Source organism: Drosophila simulans, chromosome 2L, assembly GCF_016746395.2.
Source record: "Drosophila simulans strain w501 chromosome 2L, Prin_Dsim_3.1, whole genome shotgun sequence".
In the NCBI taxonomy this organism is placed as follows: Eukaryota; Metazoa; Arthropoda; class Insecta; order Diptera; family Drosophilidae; genus Drosophila; species Drosophila simulans.
The window spans coordinates 14,674,447-14,692,040 of record NC_052520.2 but is presented as its reverse complement, the minus strand read 5'-3'; the positions used below and the strand labels follow the sequence as shown (position 1 = coordinate 14,692,040).

General features: G+C 40.3%; 3 protein-coding genes and 1 long non-coding RNA gene across 7 annotated transcripts; 3 read left to right on the top strand and 1 right to left on the bottom strand.

Moving 5' to 3' along the window:
- Positions 1-5,730: 5,730 nt before the first annotated feature.
- On the top strand, positions 5,731-8,474 carry LOC6732374 (protamine). The gene is made up of 3 exons (XM_016178258.3): positions 5,731-5,883; positions 7,819-8,239; positions 8,291-8,474. The coding sequence occupies exons 2-3, from the start codon at positions 7,853-7,855 to the stop codon at positions 8,345-8,347; spliced, it is 444 nt and encodes a 147-aa protein (XP_016025028.1). The 5' UTR covers positions 5,731-5,883; positions 7,819-7,852; the 3' UTR covers positions 8,348-8,474.
- Positions 8,475-9,301: 827 nt separating this feature from the next.
- Positions 9,302-11,168, bottom strand: LOC123327310. The gene is made up of 3 exons (XR_006541962.1): positions 11,011-11,168; positions 10,827-10,921; positions 9,302-10,776 (listed from the first exon to the last, which is right to left on the bottom strand). It is a non-coding gene; the product is annotated as an uncharacterized LOC123327310 (long non-coding RNA).
- On the top strand, positions 11,130-12,114 carry LOC6732373. Of its 4 annotated transcripts, none has more exons than XM_016178260.3 (5): positions 11,130-11,293; positions 11,351-11,447; positions 11,502-11,692; positions 11,752-11,943; positions 12,018-12,114. In XM_016178260.3, exons 1-5 carry the CDS (start codon positions 11,228-11,230, stop codon positions 12,048-12,050), a joined length of 579 nt encoding a protein of 192 aa, XP_016025026.1. In that variant the 5' UTR covers positions 11,130-11,227; the 3' UTR covers positions 12,051-12,114. The 4 variants fall into 4 exon arrangements, with proteins under 4 accessions (XP_016025026.1, XP_016025025.1, XP_016025027.1 ...); XM_016178259.3 differs by having other exon boundaries at positions 12,013-12,114; XM_016178261.3 differs by having other exon boundaries at positions 11,999-12,114.
- A 3,698-nt stretch (positions 12,115-15,812) lies between these two features.
- Positions 15,813-17,268, top strand: LOC6732372 (protein rolling stone). The gene is made up of 5 exons (XM_039296599.1): positions 15,813-16,023; positions 16,075-16,288; positions 16,354-16,657; positions 16,719-17,024; positions 17,086-17,268. Exons 1-4 carry the CDS (start codon positions 15,886-15,888, stop codon positions 16,879-16,881), a joined length of 819 nt encoding a protein of 272 aa, XP_039152533.1. The 5' UTR covers positions 15,813-15,885; the 3' UTR covers positions 16,882-17,024; positions 17,086-17,268.
- The last annotated feature ends 326 nt before the right edge of the window (positions 17,269-17,594 follow it).

Genomic DNA, 17,594 nt, shown 5'->3' with positions numbered 1-17,594 from the left:
CTCGTCAATGGAAACCGAGTGATAACCAAAATATTTCATGTCACTTAAACTAGTTAATTTTGCGCATAAATACATAGATAAATGTACGAATGCGGTTAACTGCATTTCCTGGTATTAATGCACCATCACTCCCTCTCTCTGTGTCGCTTTCAGCACTCAATACAATCCTCATAATTATTATTCCGTTTTTCAATATTTAATTTGTTCCTCCGACCGCCGCCCATTTATTACCCCTGTTGCAGATGCTGCGCGGCCGCACTTTTCGACTCATTTAGTCTGTGGCAATATTTCTAATTAAAGGTTGCAAACAATATCAAAACAACCGCGAGCCAGCTGGAAATTTTGGACGCTTTGCCAAACGGATACATGCCATACTATATACACGCACAGCCTCCATCCGTGCGTGTTTGCCCTGTTAAGTATGCTATGATTTATGCATCGCTGCTAAATGCTGCTGAGGTTTTCCCCGTTGATCCTGCGACCAGTGGCAACTATTCCGCATTCTAAATTGCAATATTCGATGCACGCATAATTGGAGCTATTGATTAAATCGACCAGAGGGCGTGCGTGCCACCAATGACATCGGGCAGACTAATTAAGTTGGATGGATGATGACAGGGCTTCTCTGCGAAACATATAGGAACACACATTTTCATAAAATAGAATAGAAATGAATAGTCCCCAGTGAACTATATTTCCTTTAAAATATTTTTCAAACATTAACAGTATTTTTACCAACAACCTGCACTTCAAGATCTTAGATAACATTTAAATTCTTGAGAATAATTTGTATTAGGAAGTACAAAATTATCTGTCAGTTAAAATGAATTCCAGCCGATGAGTTTGCATAGTTTCTCTTTTAGCTACAAATTAAGCTTGGGAATGGATATCTTCTATCTAGGCAGTCAATGAGAAATGTTTCAAGGATATGAGTGTCCTTTGACTTTTTGTACCTAGTTGAACTTCATTTGTGGTCCAGATATAAGATAGCAAAGCACAAAAAATAAGGAAAATTAAATAGATGAAGTGAAATAAAACGAAAAATAAATTAAGCTTACATTTAATATAGTGACATAGTTTAAAAATTAATTGTAAATTTCGTATATCTATAATAATAATAGTTGTTCATTACAAAAAACCTACATTACAATGTAATCGGGATTTTTTCATCCACTTTTGTTATTTTTTTGGCCCCGTTACCAATTCTTTATGATTTTACTTTCACCCTTGGGCCAGGCATCCTCATTTTGGTTTATTTACCGGCATGCATTACCTTTTTCCAACTTATCGACGTAATTATCTTAAAAAATATGAAATTATATATCTCACGTAAAAAGAAGACTGAAAAAACCGCCGCGCAGAAAGAAAAGGAAACATGAAATTCCACGGCGAGCATAAAAAGGCAGGCAAAGTGGCTGCCCTTTGATTATGTGGCTGTGATAGCCCAGCTTTGTTGTTTTCCTTTTCTCTTTTTGGCCTTGTAGCGAAGACGAGCCAGAAAAACTTGGAGCAGAGCACTTCTCATTAGAATGCTTCACAGCGCAGATTTGACAAGACGTCCGCCTAAATACAGCTAGCATTTTCCCACCCGGAAACCAACCACACCGCACCTACCTCATTTTCAAGCTTACCCTTTCTAATGGTCATGAAAATTTCACGAAAAGGTTCATATGGCTCAATTGTAAAATTGATATTACTATTAAAAGGTTAAATAATATAAAACTAAATATTAAATAGTTTGAATTTCTACAATTTTGTGAATATGTACTTCCTATATTTTTAAGAGTATTCCAGTATTCGACTTTCCCATATCTCCTTTTTGGCTCTGTGCCTCAGTTGCCTCACCTTAGCACACAAGCACGCATTTCGCGTTCCTGTCGTTGTTGTTACAGCTGCGCATTTTTAAACAAGATTAAAGCGCGCACGTCGTCAAGATTTTAGAGTCTGAGCCAAATGGGTGCTGCGAAAACGGGGGCGGTGTTTGAGTGGTGCGGGTGGTGCGGGTGGCACGGTGGTGCGAGCTGGGGTGGCATTGCTGCCGGCAATTTGTTGACTTGACTGCAAATGTGTCGCATCTTAATGCGCTGTTATTAAATATGCCACAGCAAATGGAAACAAGAATACAACAGCAACAGCAATAAGGAGGCAAGGCAAAATTTGTACAATCTTGAATCTAAGCGAATGTCTAGGCTCCTTTTTCATTTTGAAGCATGTTTGGATAATGTGATTGCAGATACATATTGTAATAAGACACCTTTTTTAGTATCTGGGTATACTATACGAAAATAAACAAAAGAAATAAGCCCGCTGCATTTTGCAGATACTCGTAGTTTAATAAGTCTTCACTACGATTATCCCGCTCCGTACGACAGCAAATTGAAAATATAATTGTGTTAACCGCATTTCGAGTTCAATCTTATAATTTGTTCGATGCCTGTTTCTCTGATGATTATTTTCGTATGCTGATTTTATTGAAATAATTAAGCGCGGAAAATGCCGAAGGTGCGCAATTCATTGATGACCCAAAAGTGACACTTGCACATTCATTTGTAGCACTTTTATTCGATTTTTTTTTTTTTTTTTTTTTTATTTTGGGTGTGTGTGTGTGCGTTGGATTTAAATTGCATTCTGTTCGAAACTGTCCGATGGCCAATGCCTGCTTGCAATAAATTCGCTTAATGAAGTTTTAAAAAATACCAACTGCTTGTGGGCGTTGTCAGCGCGATCCGCGTGTTATGCAGGAAATGCATTTAATGTAATTATTTCTTTAATTAAAATATTTAGCGCAACAGCAGGAGCAACAACAACAATGTCGCGGGGGCACCGACGTTAACAATTTGCACAAAAGTCACGTCGTTGCTGTTATTATTGTTAATGTTGTTATAATGCCTCGAATCGGCCATTCGGCTTAATTGAAACCATTAAAAATACCGTTGCAATCGGCAGAACGTTGCATACTTCAGGGGGTCACGTGATTAAAAACGTATTCCATACAGAAAAATATGCCTAAAGATTTCATATTTAAGCCCTATAAAGCAAAATATAAAAAGCATAAAAACTGCCATCAAGTAATTTCCTGGCCAGTTAAATGCAACTACTTGAAAATTCCATTTAGAACTTCAATTGCATCCTGACAAATATGGGGACTCCCTCCCAACCAAAATCCCCATTCATTTCTGCAGTTGGACGAGTGCCAGGCAAAGGTTAATTTACTTGAAAAATTCCGGAATGCTTATTCTTAACAAATATGCGAGCAATTGCTTAGCTTACTTTTCAGAGGAATTGAATTGGCTTTGGGTACAAAAGAACGAGGGTTGGAACGAAATGCCAATGTGGCACTAACAACTGCGCTGATTTATCTGCACAAATTGCCAACTGAAATTAATAAGAGAAATCAGTTTACCATTTCCTGTCGACGACTACAACAAGGAGTTTGAGGACGACAAAAATACTAGAAAAATGCCAACTAATAGTCTATTGTCGATGCCGTTTCTAGGGATTCTCGAGAATGGGTAGTGGAAATGAAGAGACATTCCAATAACTGTACAACATCCGGTTGCATACACACATACTCACACACATATAATTCCAAACACAATGGCAAAATCGTTTCCATTTTCAATGGAAAAATATTTCTATTTCAACATGAAAATATTTTTAGCAGCCTTTTGTGTGGGATATCTAAACGACTCTTCACCTGACGACGACCAGATAAAAATTACTGCTTCGGCAAAGAAAACTGATAAAAAGTAAAAAAAAAAAATAAATGTACCAAAACCAAGAAAAATTCAATCTTAATCCAGTCGCTCGGCAGGATATTTTTTATAGACAGAAAAGTAACTAACAAGAGTAGGGCAACGACAGCAAAATAAGACCAAATGGATGCTGTGCACTTAGACCTTAGGTATGGCTTTGCTGAATGGAACCAGTGACGTATGCACTTGACTTGCACATTTGCGGTGGCAGAAAGCCTCTGGAACTCAATTCGAGCCACATCGCCAGCCAAATCCAAAGAAAAATAGTTATTGTTAGAGCCACGAGGACATCGCCAACGACGAAGGCAGTAAGTAGCTTTATTATGGGATTTTAAGTTATTACACCGGCAACCCGATGGCAAACGGAGCATTCGGGGGGCAGGAAAACAGCATCCAGCAGCGATGATAATCTGGGCGTCATTGCGAGCACTCACATATGCGACTCCTTGCACTTGAATCGAGGACTTGGCCCATGTGATGACGTGATGTCCCTTGGCCTATAGCCAAATTTGTCAACATGATTTGGATGAAAAACATTTCGTCTTCCGTCGCTCACGTTTTGGAAACTTATTTATTGCTATATGGGCTGATGTGATTGATTGGATTTTTAAATTTAAAGCAGATTTTTATACCGGTAACTCGTATAGAGAAGGTAAACTATATACGTTCTTGATCAGGATCAATAGGCGAGTCAAAATGGACTTGTACGTCTAACGGATGATATAGCGTTCCCTCTCCTTAATGTTAAACTGCTCATAGAATATTAACGAAAAAGGCTTAAATGAAGCACAAATTACCAATAACAATTATGTAATCAACAGAAAACAGTTTACGTTTTTTTTTATTAATTATCATTCGATCCCCGATGTAATATCAATTACTTTAAAATCATTTTTACCCTAAAATAGCTTAATACAAAAATAATTGCCTTGTTTCGCTAAACGAATGTCCCCGTCCTTGTGAGCTAAATGTCGACCTCTTGACAGTTTGTTTCATAAGATGCGGACACTGATACTTTTTATGTGTGCCCTTACTTTGACCCAGTTAATAATTCAGTAGCGTAGCATTAGGCTACAATGAGTGTCCTACCCGCCCCTGGGTACATCAGTTTGGGTGTCAGTATTTGACACTGAGGCTAATTTAATGGAAAATGTCCGAGCGGAGAACTTGAAATTTGTGTTTATCGCGACACGCAATGGAAGCGTTTTCGCCGCGAGGCGGAAGTAACAAAATATAGAACACAGGACCCGACTCATGTGGTTCATATTTTAGCTGACATATCTATTTATATGCAAATGCCACACCTCCTCAGTCACCTGGACTTTGACTACTACTCTCCCTGTGTGCGTGCCAAAGTCAAAGCCGAGGAATTTCCCTTTGTTGTTTTGGCATTCCTGCAACAATAAATCACGGCACCTATGCTAAAGGCGCGACGAACGGCGGGGTAAAAACTAATAAATCTAGGGCCAATTAATTGACTTAACTGCTGCTGGCAAAGGCAGAGACCAAAGATGAAACGACGGAAAAGGAAGCGGTAAAGCCAACGGCAGAGGCAAAGCCAAAGGCACAAGACTCCAAAGGGTCGCAATTTATGGCCGCACCATCAACTTGAGCCCGCACATAATAAATCATAACATTTTACAGATAATAGAAAACCTCACACATGTCCAAACAATCGGAATCCCCAAGACGTTTCGCCCAAAATTTCTTAGCCACACCGAGTTTGTTAGCCCGCCGGCTAGAAATTTTAATAAGCCGCAGAGAGTTTGGCACAAGCAATAGTCGGTATAAAAATTGTTTCACATAATTTATGCCACCTATGAGGAAAACTTGCCACACTGCCAACGGCAAAGGGAAACATGGGGGCGTACCCACCTAACAGAAGGATGTTTCCCAGGATGCGTATCCGCCGGCGTCGTTTCGATCAAATCTAACTTTATTCCATCTAGTTGGCGTAGGTTTTGCCGTACACCCCTATACCTAGCACTTGGTTTGTCTAAACATTAGTTGTAACTTGGTACACAAACAGTTCACAAGCAAAATTTTTCCAAAAATTTACAGTCCTATTTTTACACTCTTTAAAATTAGTTGTGAGAAAAGTTCGGTTTTTAAAAAAAATTTTATAAGGGTAAGTGAAATAAAACGGATTACGATTTATTTTTACAAAATAACATAACGTGTATCGTATGGCCGGCCCTACAATTCAATTTTTTTAAACCAAGCGCATAATTATTTTCTATTGGTATTCCAATCAAAAAAAAAAGTTTACCTTTAAAATTCTTTTTTTAAGAAGCTTTTGTGAAATTCAGTTCTGTAAAATTCATTGAGACGCGATTAAATTATTGTCGACTGCAAGGTTGTGGGGCGTGTTGCACCAAAGTGTTGCAAGTCGAAGCGGAAACTCGGCGGCCACGCCTTTTTGGCGGCCCGCGTGTTTGTCTAGATGTCGGATGGATGTGGCCCTCCTATCTGGCTTTAAACTAATGCCGGGGGCAGTCCGTCGACAGCCAACCACCTTGCCACGCCCCACGCCTTGTAATGACGTCATTTACATGCTGCAGCAACGCTGGCAGCAAGCGCGGGCAATTAAATAAATCATAGCGGTTTACGCGGTTCTGCCGAAAGAAAGATAGAGTTAATCTGAAGAGAAACTCTTGGTTCTTTCTTTCTTTCGTTGCCCGAGTGAAATTGTAAATAAATTACACGTCCTGATTGATCAACTTTTTGCTCGTTGACAACCATAAAAGGGCAGTAGGCAGGGGGCACACTGTCATTGTGGCCGAAAATGTCCAGGCAGCCGCTCGTAAACATAAATCCAAGTGACGCTAATTGTTTGTTGCAATTACTGCTGCAGTTGTTGCCACCGTTCAGTTACGTGTGCAGCCAAATGGGGCAATGAGTGGGGTTGTGGGCTAAGGGGCGGTGAGTAGGGACTTGTGTTTGCATGCAAATTTTGTTGCATCTGCAGTTGCTGCTGCTGCTGCTGCTGCTGCTTGTGCTGCTGTTGACGCTGCAGCAACGGCAAACAATTACTCAAACATTGTTGCATCTGCTGCTGATGTTGCTGGCACTCATCTCGTTGTGCGTGCTAAATGGCAACTACTCTGGCGGCTAATGATAATCACTCGACGCCCTCAGCTCCTGTCGGTTCCTACTTAGTTTTACCTGCCCGCGTTGGCTTTTAAAGCTAGTTTAGCACTTAATCAATCAAGGCTTGCTTTCATTGAAGGAAAATAGTTCTCAAGATAACTTCCTCCCGGCGAAGCCCCATTCAACTCCTGCTGTTTTTCATATTGATCCACAAGATAATTTTAAGTTCGAATGGAAAGCCAAGAGGAGCATAATGGGCCTTGAATGAAGCTCTCTAGCTAAAGGGAATTTTGGATTCCAACTGGGTGTTCAGTGGGGTTTGAAAGACAATGCAGTCAGTGTGGTGCGATGGCACAGCTGGTCACAAATTGTAATTTGTACACATCCATAACGATTTCAAATTAATATTTCGAATTAATATTTGTCAAGCCGAAAATATCAGCTGTGGGTGGCAAATTAATTACTCGGATTTGTGGAAACTTGAGTAATCTTGAATTATACAGATATTGGCATAGCTTTTTTATCCTTGGAGAGAGTCCTTCTATTAATTATTAACCGCTGCCCATTTGCTGCCGGTTACTAATTTTCATTACAGACTACTGTAGATTTCCATGACAATTAACCAGTTCTTAATACCCATTGGTCTTGGCTAAGAACCGCCACTTAGGCTCCCACACATGGTGACTAAACGTCGGTTGTCGGGAGGCAGCTTGCAACTGATATTAATTATGGGCTTTGTTGCACTTGCAACCGCTTGTCTCCTGCTGTTCAGGTCTTCATCCTGGTCTGCAGCGCTTGGGCTTGGGCTTTACTTCTGGTTTCAGACTCGGGTTCCTCACTGATTAAGTGACTTCTCTAGCAACTCTGCGGCTTCTGGGGCCAACACTCACACTCACATGCAGGAGGAACATACTCCATCACAGTTAATAACCGACATCCCATATAATCCCATAAACTCTCCTTTTCTTTTCAGAAATTGTAAAAATTTTCTACATAATTGTAGTACGATGAGTTCAAACAATGCAAATGATTGCAAGAGTCTGTGTAATGGCATAATTACCATTTCTGCAAAAAATGAAAGTCCTAAAGGTTTCACTGAAATGTGTAAACAACCAAGGAGAAGTGTACCGTCCAAATGTAAGGCGGTAAAGACCTGTGCAAAGCCGCGACGAAAGGCCGCTTGTGGCAAGGCGTCTCGGCCTAAGGTCAAGAGTCGGTGTGCGACGAGGCCCAAGTGCAGCAAGCAAGGTCCAATCACCAGCAACGGATATTTAAATTTTATACGCTCCTTCCGGAAGAAGCACTGTGACATGAAACCGCGGCAATTAATTGCAGAGGCCGCTAAGGCATGGGCCGCGCTCCCGGAGCATGTAAAGGATCGATACCGCCGGATGGTAAGCATTTATTTTTTATATTATAAAGACTATTAATTTGTGTCCTTTCAGGCGTGCAAGGTCACCACCAGTGAGCGCCACAAGCGCCGACGGGTTTGTTGCAACTAATACTGAGATACGAAAAAGTCCGATGCAGCTAAGTCCAGGCATATACTTACATTGATTTGATACCATTTGATGAATTTAGGAATAAAAATAAATTAATACGTATGCCCGGATGCCCGGCGAAATTCAATTTATTATTCCACTATATGAGCTTTCGCACTTAACTTGCATGAATAGATAATGAGCTGTGATCCGAGGAAATGGAATGGGAAAACTGCTAAGGCTGAGCGGTAAATGGGCACGGCAATGGGGAATTCGAAGATATGGGGAGGAGTTGCGTGCTCCAAGCCTTTCCAGAGTTCTCTGACCCGGCGTCTGTTGCGAGACAGCTAAATTGAATTATTAATAACACGCAGTGCCCGCAATGTTATGGATGCCATAAACCCGTTTCTGCAACTGTTCTGTGAGTGAATGTAATGCACATTGTGGTCTTGGGAAGACAACCTTGGGACGACAGTTGGCGAAAGTAACAAACGAAAAGGCGAATGGAACGGAACGGACTAATCGCAGCACTTACGACCATAATTTGTCAATTTTCGAAACAATTCCCCAGGCTCGCATAAATTGTCTGGTGGTGGCCTCCTGTCTCCTTTTCCCTGTCGTTGGCTTTTGGCACCCATTACAGCTCATTTCTCTTACTCAGAGGGACATGGCGCAGTGAAAAATGAAAGTGAACCCGAAACAGTGACGAACTGAAGCGGCCTTGTTTCGAAAAAAGGAAATAAAAGGCATTTAAATGCCGTTGTGTGCATAAATTACTCAGGAGCTGACATTTTCCCACATAAATGTGTAAATGAGTCTCAGTTTTCGCCGTTTTATTTCAGTTCTGTTGCAAATGAAATTGAAATGAAAGCAGAAATGGAATTAAAAGAGCTTGGCTTTTTCGGTTATAACTTGTTGCGCTTTCTGATTGAAAATCGGGCTGATATATGAATTTCAACGCTGGGCCTTATCTTATTTAGTTTTGAAATTCTACACTTTCAGTTTCATAAACTTTTATTAGCAATGAACATAATAACTGAAGTAAATATGAAATTATATTAAAGTCCCCAATCGAATAAATATAATGGACAAATACTAAAAGGTATGTCAAATAAAAATTCACTTAGCTAACAAGAAAAGAAAATCGAATCAAACAAAAAAAAAAAAAATAAACTACCGCCGTGGTCCTTTGTTTTTGGCCAAAAAGGAAATGTTCGGAAAATTACCGCTCCTTTGTGCATTTGGCCCAAAGATAACTGCCGGCCAAATGACACACATTAGGGCCAAGCCAAGGTAGTTTTTGTGGAAAGGAGGCTGATACGGACGGCTTATGTGTGCGAAATCAATTCAAGCTCGATTTACTTTGATGAAATGGTAAGTGTGTTCGGGCCATGCCAGACGTACGTGACAGTTATTCTTAAATGGCCCAAACGAACAAATTACTAAAAATAAAAGGTATAATGCAATGTGGAAGGTGTGGCCCGGGAGTGCGCAGCTCCCAATGCGAATTGTAGAATATTGATCCGAAAATCGTTCAATTAATAACGCAAATCCTTTATGGTCAGTTACCAGGGACAGCAGACCGTTAATTAATGCACTTGTCTGTTCCATCCTCCAATCGCCTTATCTCATCCAGCACTTCCCTTTCCTCTGCCGACTATGATAAATGCTTAATTAAGTTTGCAGCATTTAAAAAATGCCCGATTCGGTAGCCCTGGCAAAGGATTACATCATATTTAATCAGAGTCATTATTTATAATGATACCGCTTGCATGAGGCATTATAGCCACTGCTCGTGAAATATGCCACAAGTTATCAAAAGCCCGAAGTAAGCGCCATATCATATAAGCGTTAATAAGTGAATTCCATGGGAGCTTCGATGAGTGTTCTGGAAAGTTATTTCGTGGACATGCCAATGGAGTTTTGGTACTTTAAAGAAAAAAATGTGAAACACTCTCAATGTTCTTTATATTTTATTAATGAGGTTTCAAGTTTACATTTTTTTTAATCACAGTAGGCCGCCCTGAAAGTATTGGGATTATTTCCTTATGTGACTTTGCATGCGTTCCACAAGCTTAAAGTCATCCTTTTCGGTAGAGTGGGCCAAAGTGCAGTTGCCGCTCGAGTTGAAGTAAATTAATTAACAATGTTTATTGTTTGTATAATATGCGAATATTGCCTTGCATTGTCATTGTGTGGTTATTGTTTTCGTAACTCTTATTGCTGTTGCTGTAGTTGTTCAAAAGTTGTTGCAGTTGTCGCTGCAGTTTCTGATGTTTGTGGCCGCTTTGCCTGACTGACAGTCAATTTGCAGCAGCACTTAAAATGTGCAGGAATGTTTTACATTATTTGCACACAGGCTGGAAATTTAAATTAAATTATTATGCTTTGCTCTCTAGCAATTCATCTTCTTGACTCTGATGTTCCATCTTCATTAGGCACTTTGGTCACTGGAATAATCTGTTAATTGGTAATTGTAAACCATTAGGTTTGTAGATACCTGCGGCCGAATACTCTTAATTGTAGGCATAATAATCGGGGCGATATCAAGGGAAAGATGTTAATGCATCTTGATAATTTGCGTGGCCAGAGATCCTGAGAGTGGAAGAGTTACAATTGAAAGGCTGGGATATCTCAAGGCTAAGGTATTTTGAGTTAATTCAAGACGTACTAAAGTAATTTACCTTTTACTTTGGGCAATGTATTTAACTCAGTTGACTAAAGACATTTGCTTATTTCTATTGCGAACTTGTTATTTTCTTGGATAATCTTAAGTGTAGGCTGTGTGTTCTTTGAAATCATTTGATCTTACGCAACGATTTCAGTGTCTAGCTGTTTAAATTTGTTTGTTTTGGAAACCTGATTCAAAATTTATACGTTTGGAAGGCAGAGTCAGTTATAATGGCCGATTTCCATGAGCTTATTGTGACTTGCATTATTTTCCTCTACCAAATTACTTTGATTTTCGTAAGCTATGAGATACTTGTGTAAATAATTGCTATATTAATTGCTTTTAATGATTAGCGATCAATCCACCCCTTCAGAAAAGACGCTATGATGCTTATTTTGCACAACGTTTTGCTGTACTACGTGATCAATATGTTCAAGCACTTGGCCCAGGGTAGATTCCATAAACTTTTGATTCACCTAGAATCTTAAACTTCTTGTTTGACAGCATCGATTAACTCGGACGGACCGGTGAACACATTCTACTACGTACCACTGGTGTATGAGGAAAACATTGCCTTGGGACGCCATCAGAGTTGGCATGAGGTCCTTAGGACATCCAGCTGGCAATTCTTTGAGGTCCTTTTCAGACATCATCTGGCCCTGCTCTTGCCATTTAATTTGGCTATCCTGGTGCCCGTAAGAAGTGATTACCCTTTTGTCTTTGTCGTCGGCGCACTTCTTCGATTTCATTGCAGCGCTGCAAGTTGGCCTTCATTAGCACATTGGTTCTCTTGTCCAACTTTGTGCTGTTCGTCTGTTTCGCCTCGGCCATTTGTCAGCTGTTGTGGGTCCATGGCCACGCCCACAGCCTGCGCCTCCTCACAATCGTGTGTTTGGGCCCCGTTTCCCAAGTGGTCCTGGTGTGCCGCCTCCTGGGCCGCGTGTGGGTAAGTACCCCCCGAGTCGCATGTTCTGGATGTGGAACCCCTTTCTTTAATTCAGCCGCCTTCCTTTAGCTCAGTCAGTGGATTCTTGTTTGAGGCATGAAATTTGATTTGCCGGCACTGATTGCTGGCCAAAAGCCACACCCCATCCATCGTAATCAGCACCACAGAAGTTTAGCAACAGCAGCAGTAGCAGGAGCAGCGGCAAATCAAAGCAATAAACCAACTGAACCCATCCGAAAATCACTTTCACTGCACAAACTGCCAAACTGCAGGCATTTATGACAGCCAGGCGACGGGGGCGGTGCTGAGAGGGCCAAAATCGCATAACAAAATTGTTGCTGAAAAGTTGAACAAATATTGAGGTCAGCAGAATGTCGAGTAGAAGAGTCTCGAGCCTTATTGTTGCTATTGGTGGTGGTGCAAACTATTTGCTAGCCTTTGGCACAAACTCCCGACACACAGTCTGGGAGCCATGACTCTGACTGGGTCTCTGAGCTCCACACGTTCCAGGCCTGAAGAGGGCCTCGTTTTGGCCGAAAAATATTCAATGAAAATCGGCAGTCGACAGTCGACATACCCCCCTCTTTGTCAATAATACAAAATGGGAAAAAATGAGTTGTTGCTGCCGCAGCTCGAGTTTGCATGGCGCAATGCAGACGTCGACGTAGCCCGGGGTCCGGTTACGATGCCGTCCGTCCTGACAGCACCCCATCCCTGCCCCTATCTCTTTCCCATGGAAAGCAGCCCCTTTTCGGCGCCTCTGGGTCACAATTCAGCCCCCTGCATGCCATGCCAACTGCCTTCACTTCGAATTGAGAAATTGCCGCAAATGCTTTTCGATTTTTCGTTTTCCTCGGACAAGCCTTGGCTTTTCATATTGCATAATTGATTGTGGGTGTGCGAGTTGCAAAAATACCGAGCAGACGGCATTGTCACCACCCCCTTGATTTCGCCCCAGCCAGCTTTTATGCACATTTTCAATATGCATTCAGATCCAGATGCATTTTGGCATGCATTGATTTCCGCAGAGGGCAAGAGGAGAGCATTGCGAAGTTGGCGTGTTGTGTTTGCGCTTTCTTTGGTAATAATTAAATTGCGGGACTTTTAAATGCATTTCTCAGAAAATCAACAAGTTTTGTTTCATTCATCATATTGTTGAAATGACACCGCTTCAATAAAATTCGTTTAGTTCTTATTTAACGCTATTTTGCAGAGTCTCGATAAATCACATATTTTTAAAATTTTTAGAGATTTTAGATGAATTTATTGGTGGAATATAGCTGAGACCGTACCAAGTCAAGATTATTGGCATATAATAATAATAACAAATATCATAGCAAAAATAGATTACTAATTTAACATGTCAACATTTTTTCCATATTTTCATTTATAAAGCTATTTATTTAGGTTAACATGCACGTGACACTTCTTTTAATTTCCCTTGCAAAATTTAAATTCAAATAAATATAAAATGTTGATATTGTTTAATAGAGCAGTCATAAAAAACCTTTCTCATTATGCTGTCTACGGAAATAAGGCAAGTATATAAAAATTACACACTAAATATTTACGAAATGAAGTGGAGAAAAGGAAAAATTGCAAATTGCATGTGAAGTTTCCTGCTGGGAATAACATCACTAATATCTTCAAAAGAAAGCAAAAAAGTTGTAGAAATCAGGCATATGAATATTAAGATGCTCTATGAGATTTGATTATTTTTAATGCTATACATATTTTTAGATAAAGGTTATTTTGGGTTAGCTAATATGATGAAAATATATTTTTTTTATTAACTGTTGCTTTTAATAGAGCATTTTATATCATTGTAATTAGAGTATTTACACTCTTTGTTTATTGAGTTACTTTTTCGAAAGCTTACTTCCTTCTGAGGATTTTTTGCACCCCTTTCGTTTTTGCTCTTTATCGCATAGTTAGTTTACCCAGCTTAAGTGATGTACTAGAAGTTTAAGAGCTCTCGACGAATCTCAAGTTGTGATATAGCCGCGCAGTAACGAGCCACAGCCCGTATCCGTATTCGTATCCATCCAGCCACGTGACTATAAAATAATGAGCAACGGCACAGGTCCTCGCACTCTAAGCATGAGAAATTTAATTTTAAGCCACCCTACATGAGAACTCCACACTGGCAAACGCCCTGCCACTTAATTGTGTAGTCAAGTAAGAGATATGGGAGCTGAAAGAAGCTCTATCAAGCGGGAGGCATGTGGAAAGAACGATCGGGGCAAGGACTGCCTTTATATTAAGATAATGACACGTGAGGTATCGCCTCATGGGGCGCCAGGAGTGGTTGGTAAATTGCGATAACATAGAAATGGCCTGAATGGCGTCTCACTTTAAAACACTTAACCCTTGACTTCACCCTGCTACACGAAAGCACCCTAATGGCAGCACGCACTTTTAAAGCGCAACTTGATGGCAAACTGCCAAAGAGTTGACTTCCTTGGGCGGAAGAAAGTAGGGCACGCCAATGGGCTCGCCGCTGGCAAATTTAATTTTTCCCCAGGCTCATGGAGCTCAATTGAACCCTCACTTTTCCGATTTGAGCTACGGAAGTGCTTCGATCGAAATCTCAGTACTTTTTCCACCCCAACAGCTTGTAGTGTCGACATCGTAATAAAATAACAGTAGTTACTTATCTAACACAAATAAAATTTAAGTGCACTTTGCATACTTTTAGTTCGACATCAATACAATTTCACTCTTAAAGGTTTCAAACTGTCACTGAGCCTGGAAATTTCAAGCCCTCTAAATAATTTTCGCAGCAATTGTCAAATTATAAATTGTCTTTGATCCAACAACACTCGAATACCGGAGAAATTTCCTGTCTCATCAAAAAATATATTTTTTGATTGATGTAAGAATCAGCTAATCAATTGGAAAAACGAAAACTAGGAAAATAAATTCACAAAGCAAGAAAGGACGTAAACAATGTGAATTTTCCGACAAAATCAACCGAGTGAATGTTGGCAACAAATTTGCATATTAAATGATCCCAAGGTGGACTAGGGCGTTAGATGTTTATTTCGAAATATACAACTATGTGGTTCTTTCGACGTGATTTGTTCGGAATATGCAGACTAGTCTACGAAAAAGAGGTGTAGAAAATAAAAGAGTTGAGCAAAGTGTCTGGAGGACAACAAGAAGAATTTCGCCTCCAGGAATCTCAAGGGGTGTTAAGTACCTAGACTTTCTGGCCAACCAAGTTGTTTTCACAGGAGAATCACCCAAGGACCACCAATGCCAGAAGCTAGAAAGAATCGTAAAACATTCCAATTGAAACTTACTAGGCAAAGCGGCACTGTGGCTCAGAGGTGCCACAAAAGTTTGGTGGGCAATTTTTATCATTATAGATATTGTATTTAATTTAAATTTAATTTATAAGCAATAACAGCATTAAAAACAATTGGCTTCGAATTTTTTGAATAAAGTATGTGCTTTAGAGCATCCCATTCCACTGTGCAGCTGATGCTTTATTTTGACATGTAATGGCATTTTAATTGCACGCTACAGCTCAGCCAAGTGTCTCTCAATTAAAAGTGTCTGCTTGGCTCAAAACGACATCCTGTAACATTCTTCTCGGAGCCCACTTCCGCCCACCGTAATCTTTGAATGGCTGAGGAAGGAAAATGATGTCAGCCACATGTCGTAATTTGCGTGGAACGAGAGGTGCGGGGATTCCACGAACCACGGAACCCCGGCTGAATCGCACGCACTGGAGACCCCAACTGAATCGCATGTATCTGTTAATTATGCAAGCCAGGCCGCGTGCTCCGCGAGATAAGGAGTCCAGGGGAATATGCGATGGGATAATTGCCGCCGAAAAGTCGATGCCCATGCGGGCCTTGAACTTAAAGTCATTTCTCTGTTGAATTACAAACGATTCGAAATAAAATCAAATAAGCAAATTATTATTGTAAGTAAATGTTTCGTTTGTTGGCCGGAACTGAGCCAGAATTATCCTCCGGCAATCTTCAAGAGCCCTTAAGTTTACGGGATGAGCTCCGCTTCCGTAGACTTGGCTTACATCATCATTCTCCCACGGACTTCCTACGTTCGCAAGTTGGTTGTTTTAATTTTCCATCGATTTGTTCATAAAAATTGTACTTGTAGTGGCAGTCTGGGCCAAAATCTTCTATTTTCTTGGCTTACCGATGGGCATTAGGCGGATTCTTCGGTGCCGGCGTGGTCGGTTGTATTTCTGAGTACTACAACAACGGAAATTTTTTTATATTCTTGACCAACTGGGGATTTGTGTTGTGTGGCGTTACCAGTATTGCCGGAGCAATACTTGTGACTTTCTATCACTACAAGCCGGAAACCTGGGGTAGGAAATTATTAATTAATTCATTTAATGCTCGTATTATACATTAAATACTCTTCTGTTTTTAGTTCCCCCGAGTTGCTTGATTAAGGTTTATTGGGCTTGCTATTGGACTAACATCACATTGGCGTGCGTAATTGCATTCGCCTATTGGACAGCTATATATCCCAAGGATCGGGTGTTAACTAATCCGACTCGGGTTTCCGATTTGTATAACATATGGACTCACTTGCTGCCACCTATTTTCTTCACCATCGATAACTTTCTGGTGGCGCAACCAGCCCGACTTCTTCACTTTGTATATCCACTGGCATTCCTCCATACTTACGGAATATTCGCAATACTATTCTATGCCCTGGGCGGTCGTAACTTGTAATTGCATTGGCTTTATTTAGCATTGGCCTTCTAATACTTATCAGTTTTATTTTTTCAGAGACGGAAAACACTATATATATCCGTTTTTGAATTTTGCTAGGCCAAAGATAGTTTTAAAAACCGTAACATATCTCAGTATAGTTCTGGTGTCCTTGTCCAGTCTCGAATATGGAGTCTACCGACTACGCAATTTCATAGCACGCAAGCTGGGATATCTTTAGTGATGGTTTTGATGCTGTGCTGCCATTCTTATAACTGCATTAAAGTCATGCGTGCACAATCTTCAGAAACAAGCATACAGACAGAAAAATGGGTAGTTTGCAGAAAATATTAGCGTTCCGACTACGAGACACCCTCTGAAAAGGTAATGTACTTCTAAATAAATTTGTCATTTGTTTAAATAATTTTATGAACAATTATTCTAGGCTAAACACGATATACTTCATTTGTTCACACGAACTGGGTACTATCAGAGATACAGAACAAGCAGAGATATCAAAACAAATTTTGCTTATTTGTCCTCTGATATGTCGGACTTGTTTTGTTGTTTACGCCGCTTGCACGTGTCTGGAAAATTAAAAGCTCTGCTGCTGCAACTCTGCCTCGTCCTGCTGTTCTATCTTTTATTCCCATGAGTTGGCCACATCATGTCCTCGTATCTGTATCTGTATCTGCTTGTATCTATCTAGAATGTGGTAGCGCATTTGTCTGCAGCTTATGGCTTTATATTTTGAGTAGTCACTAAATTTTTCTTTAAATTAGTTATGTATTACCTTACTTGAGCAATATCCGTTTAAATAAAAAAATTCCATGTACCCTTAAAGCGTAAAGCCAACAAAAATGCCTACCTACGAACAGCACCTGAAATTACAGTTGTAAATAATGTGGGTACGACAGCAACAATGAGTTGACTCATTGCTGCATTTTTCATGCA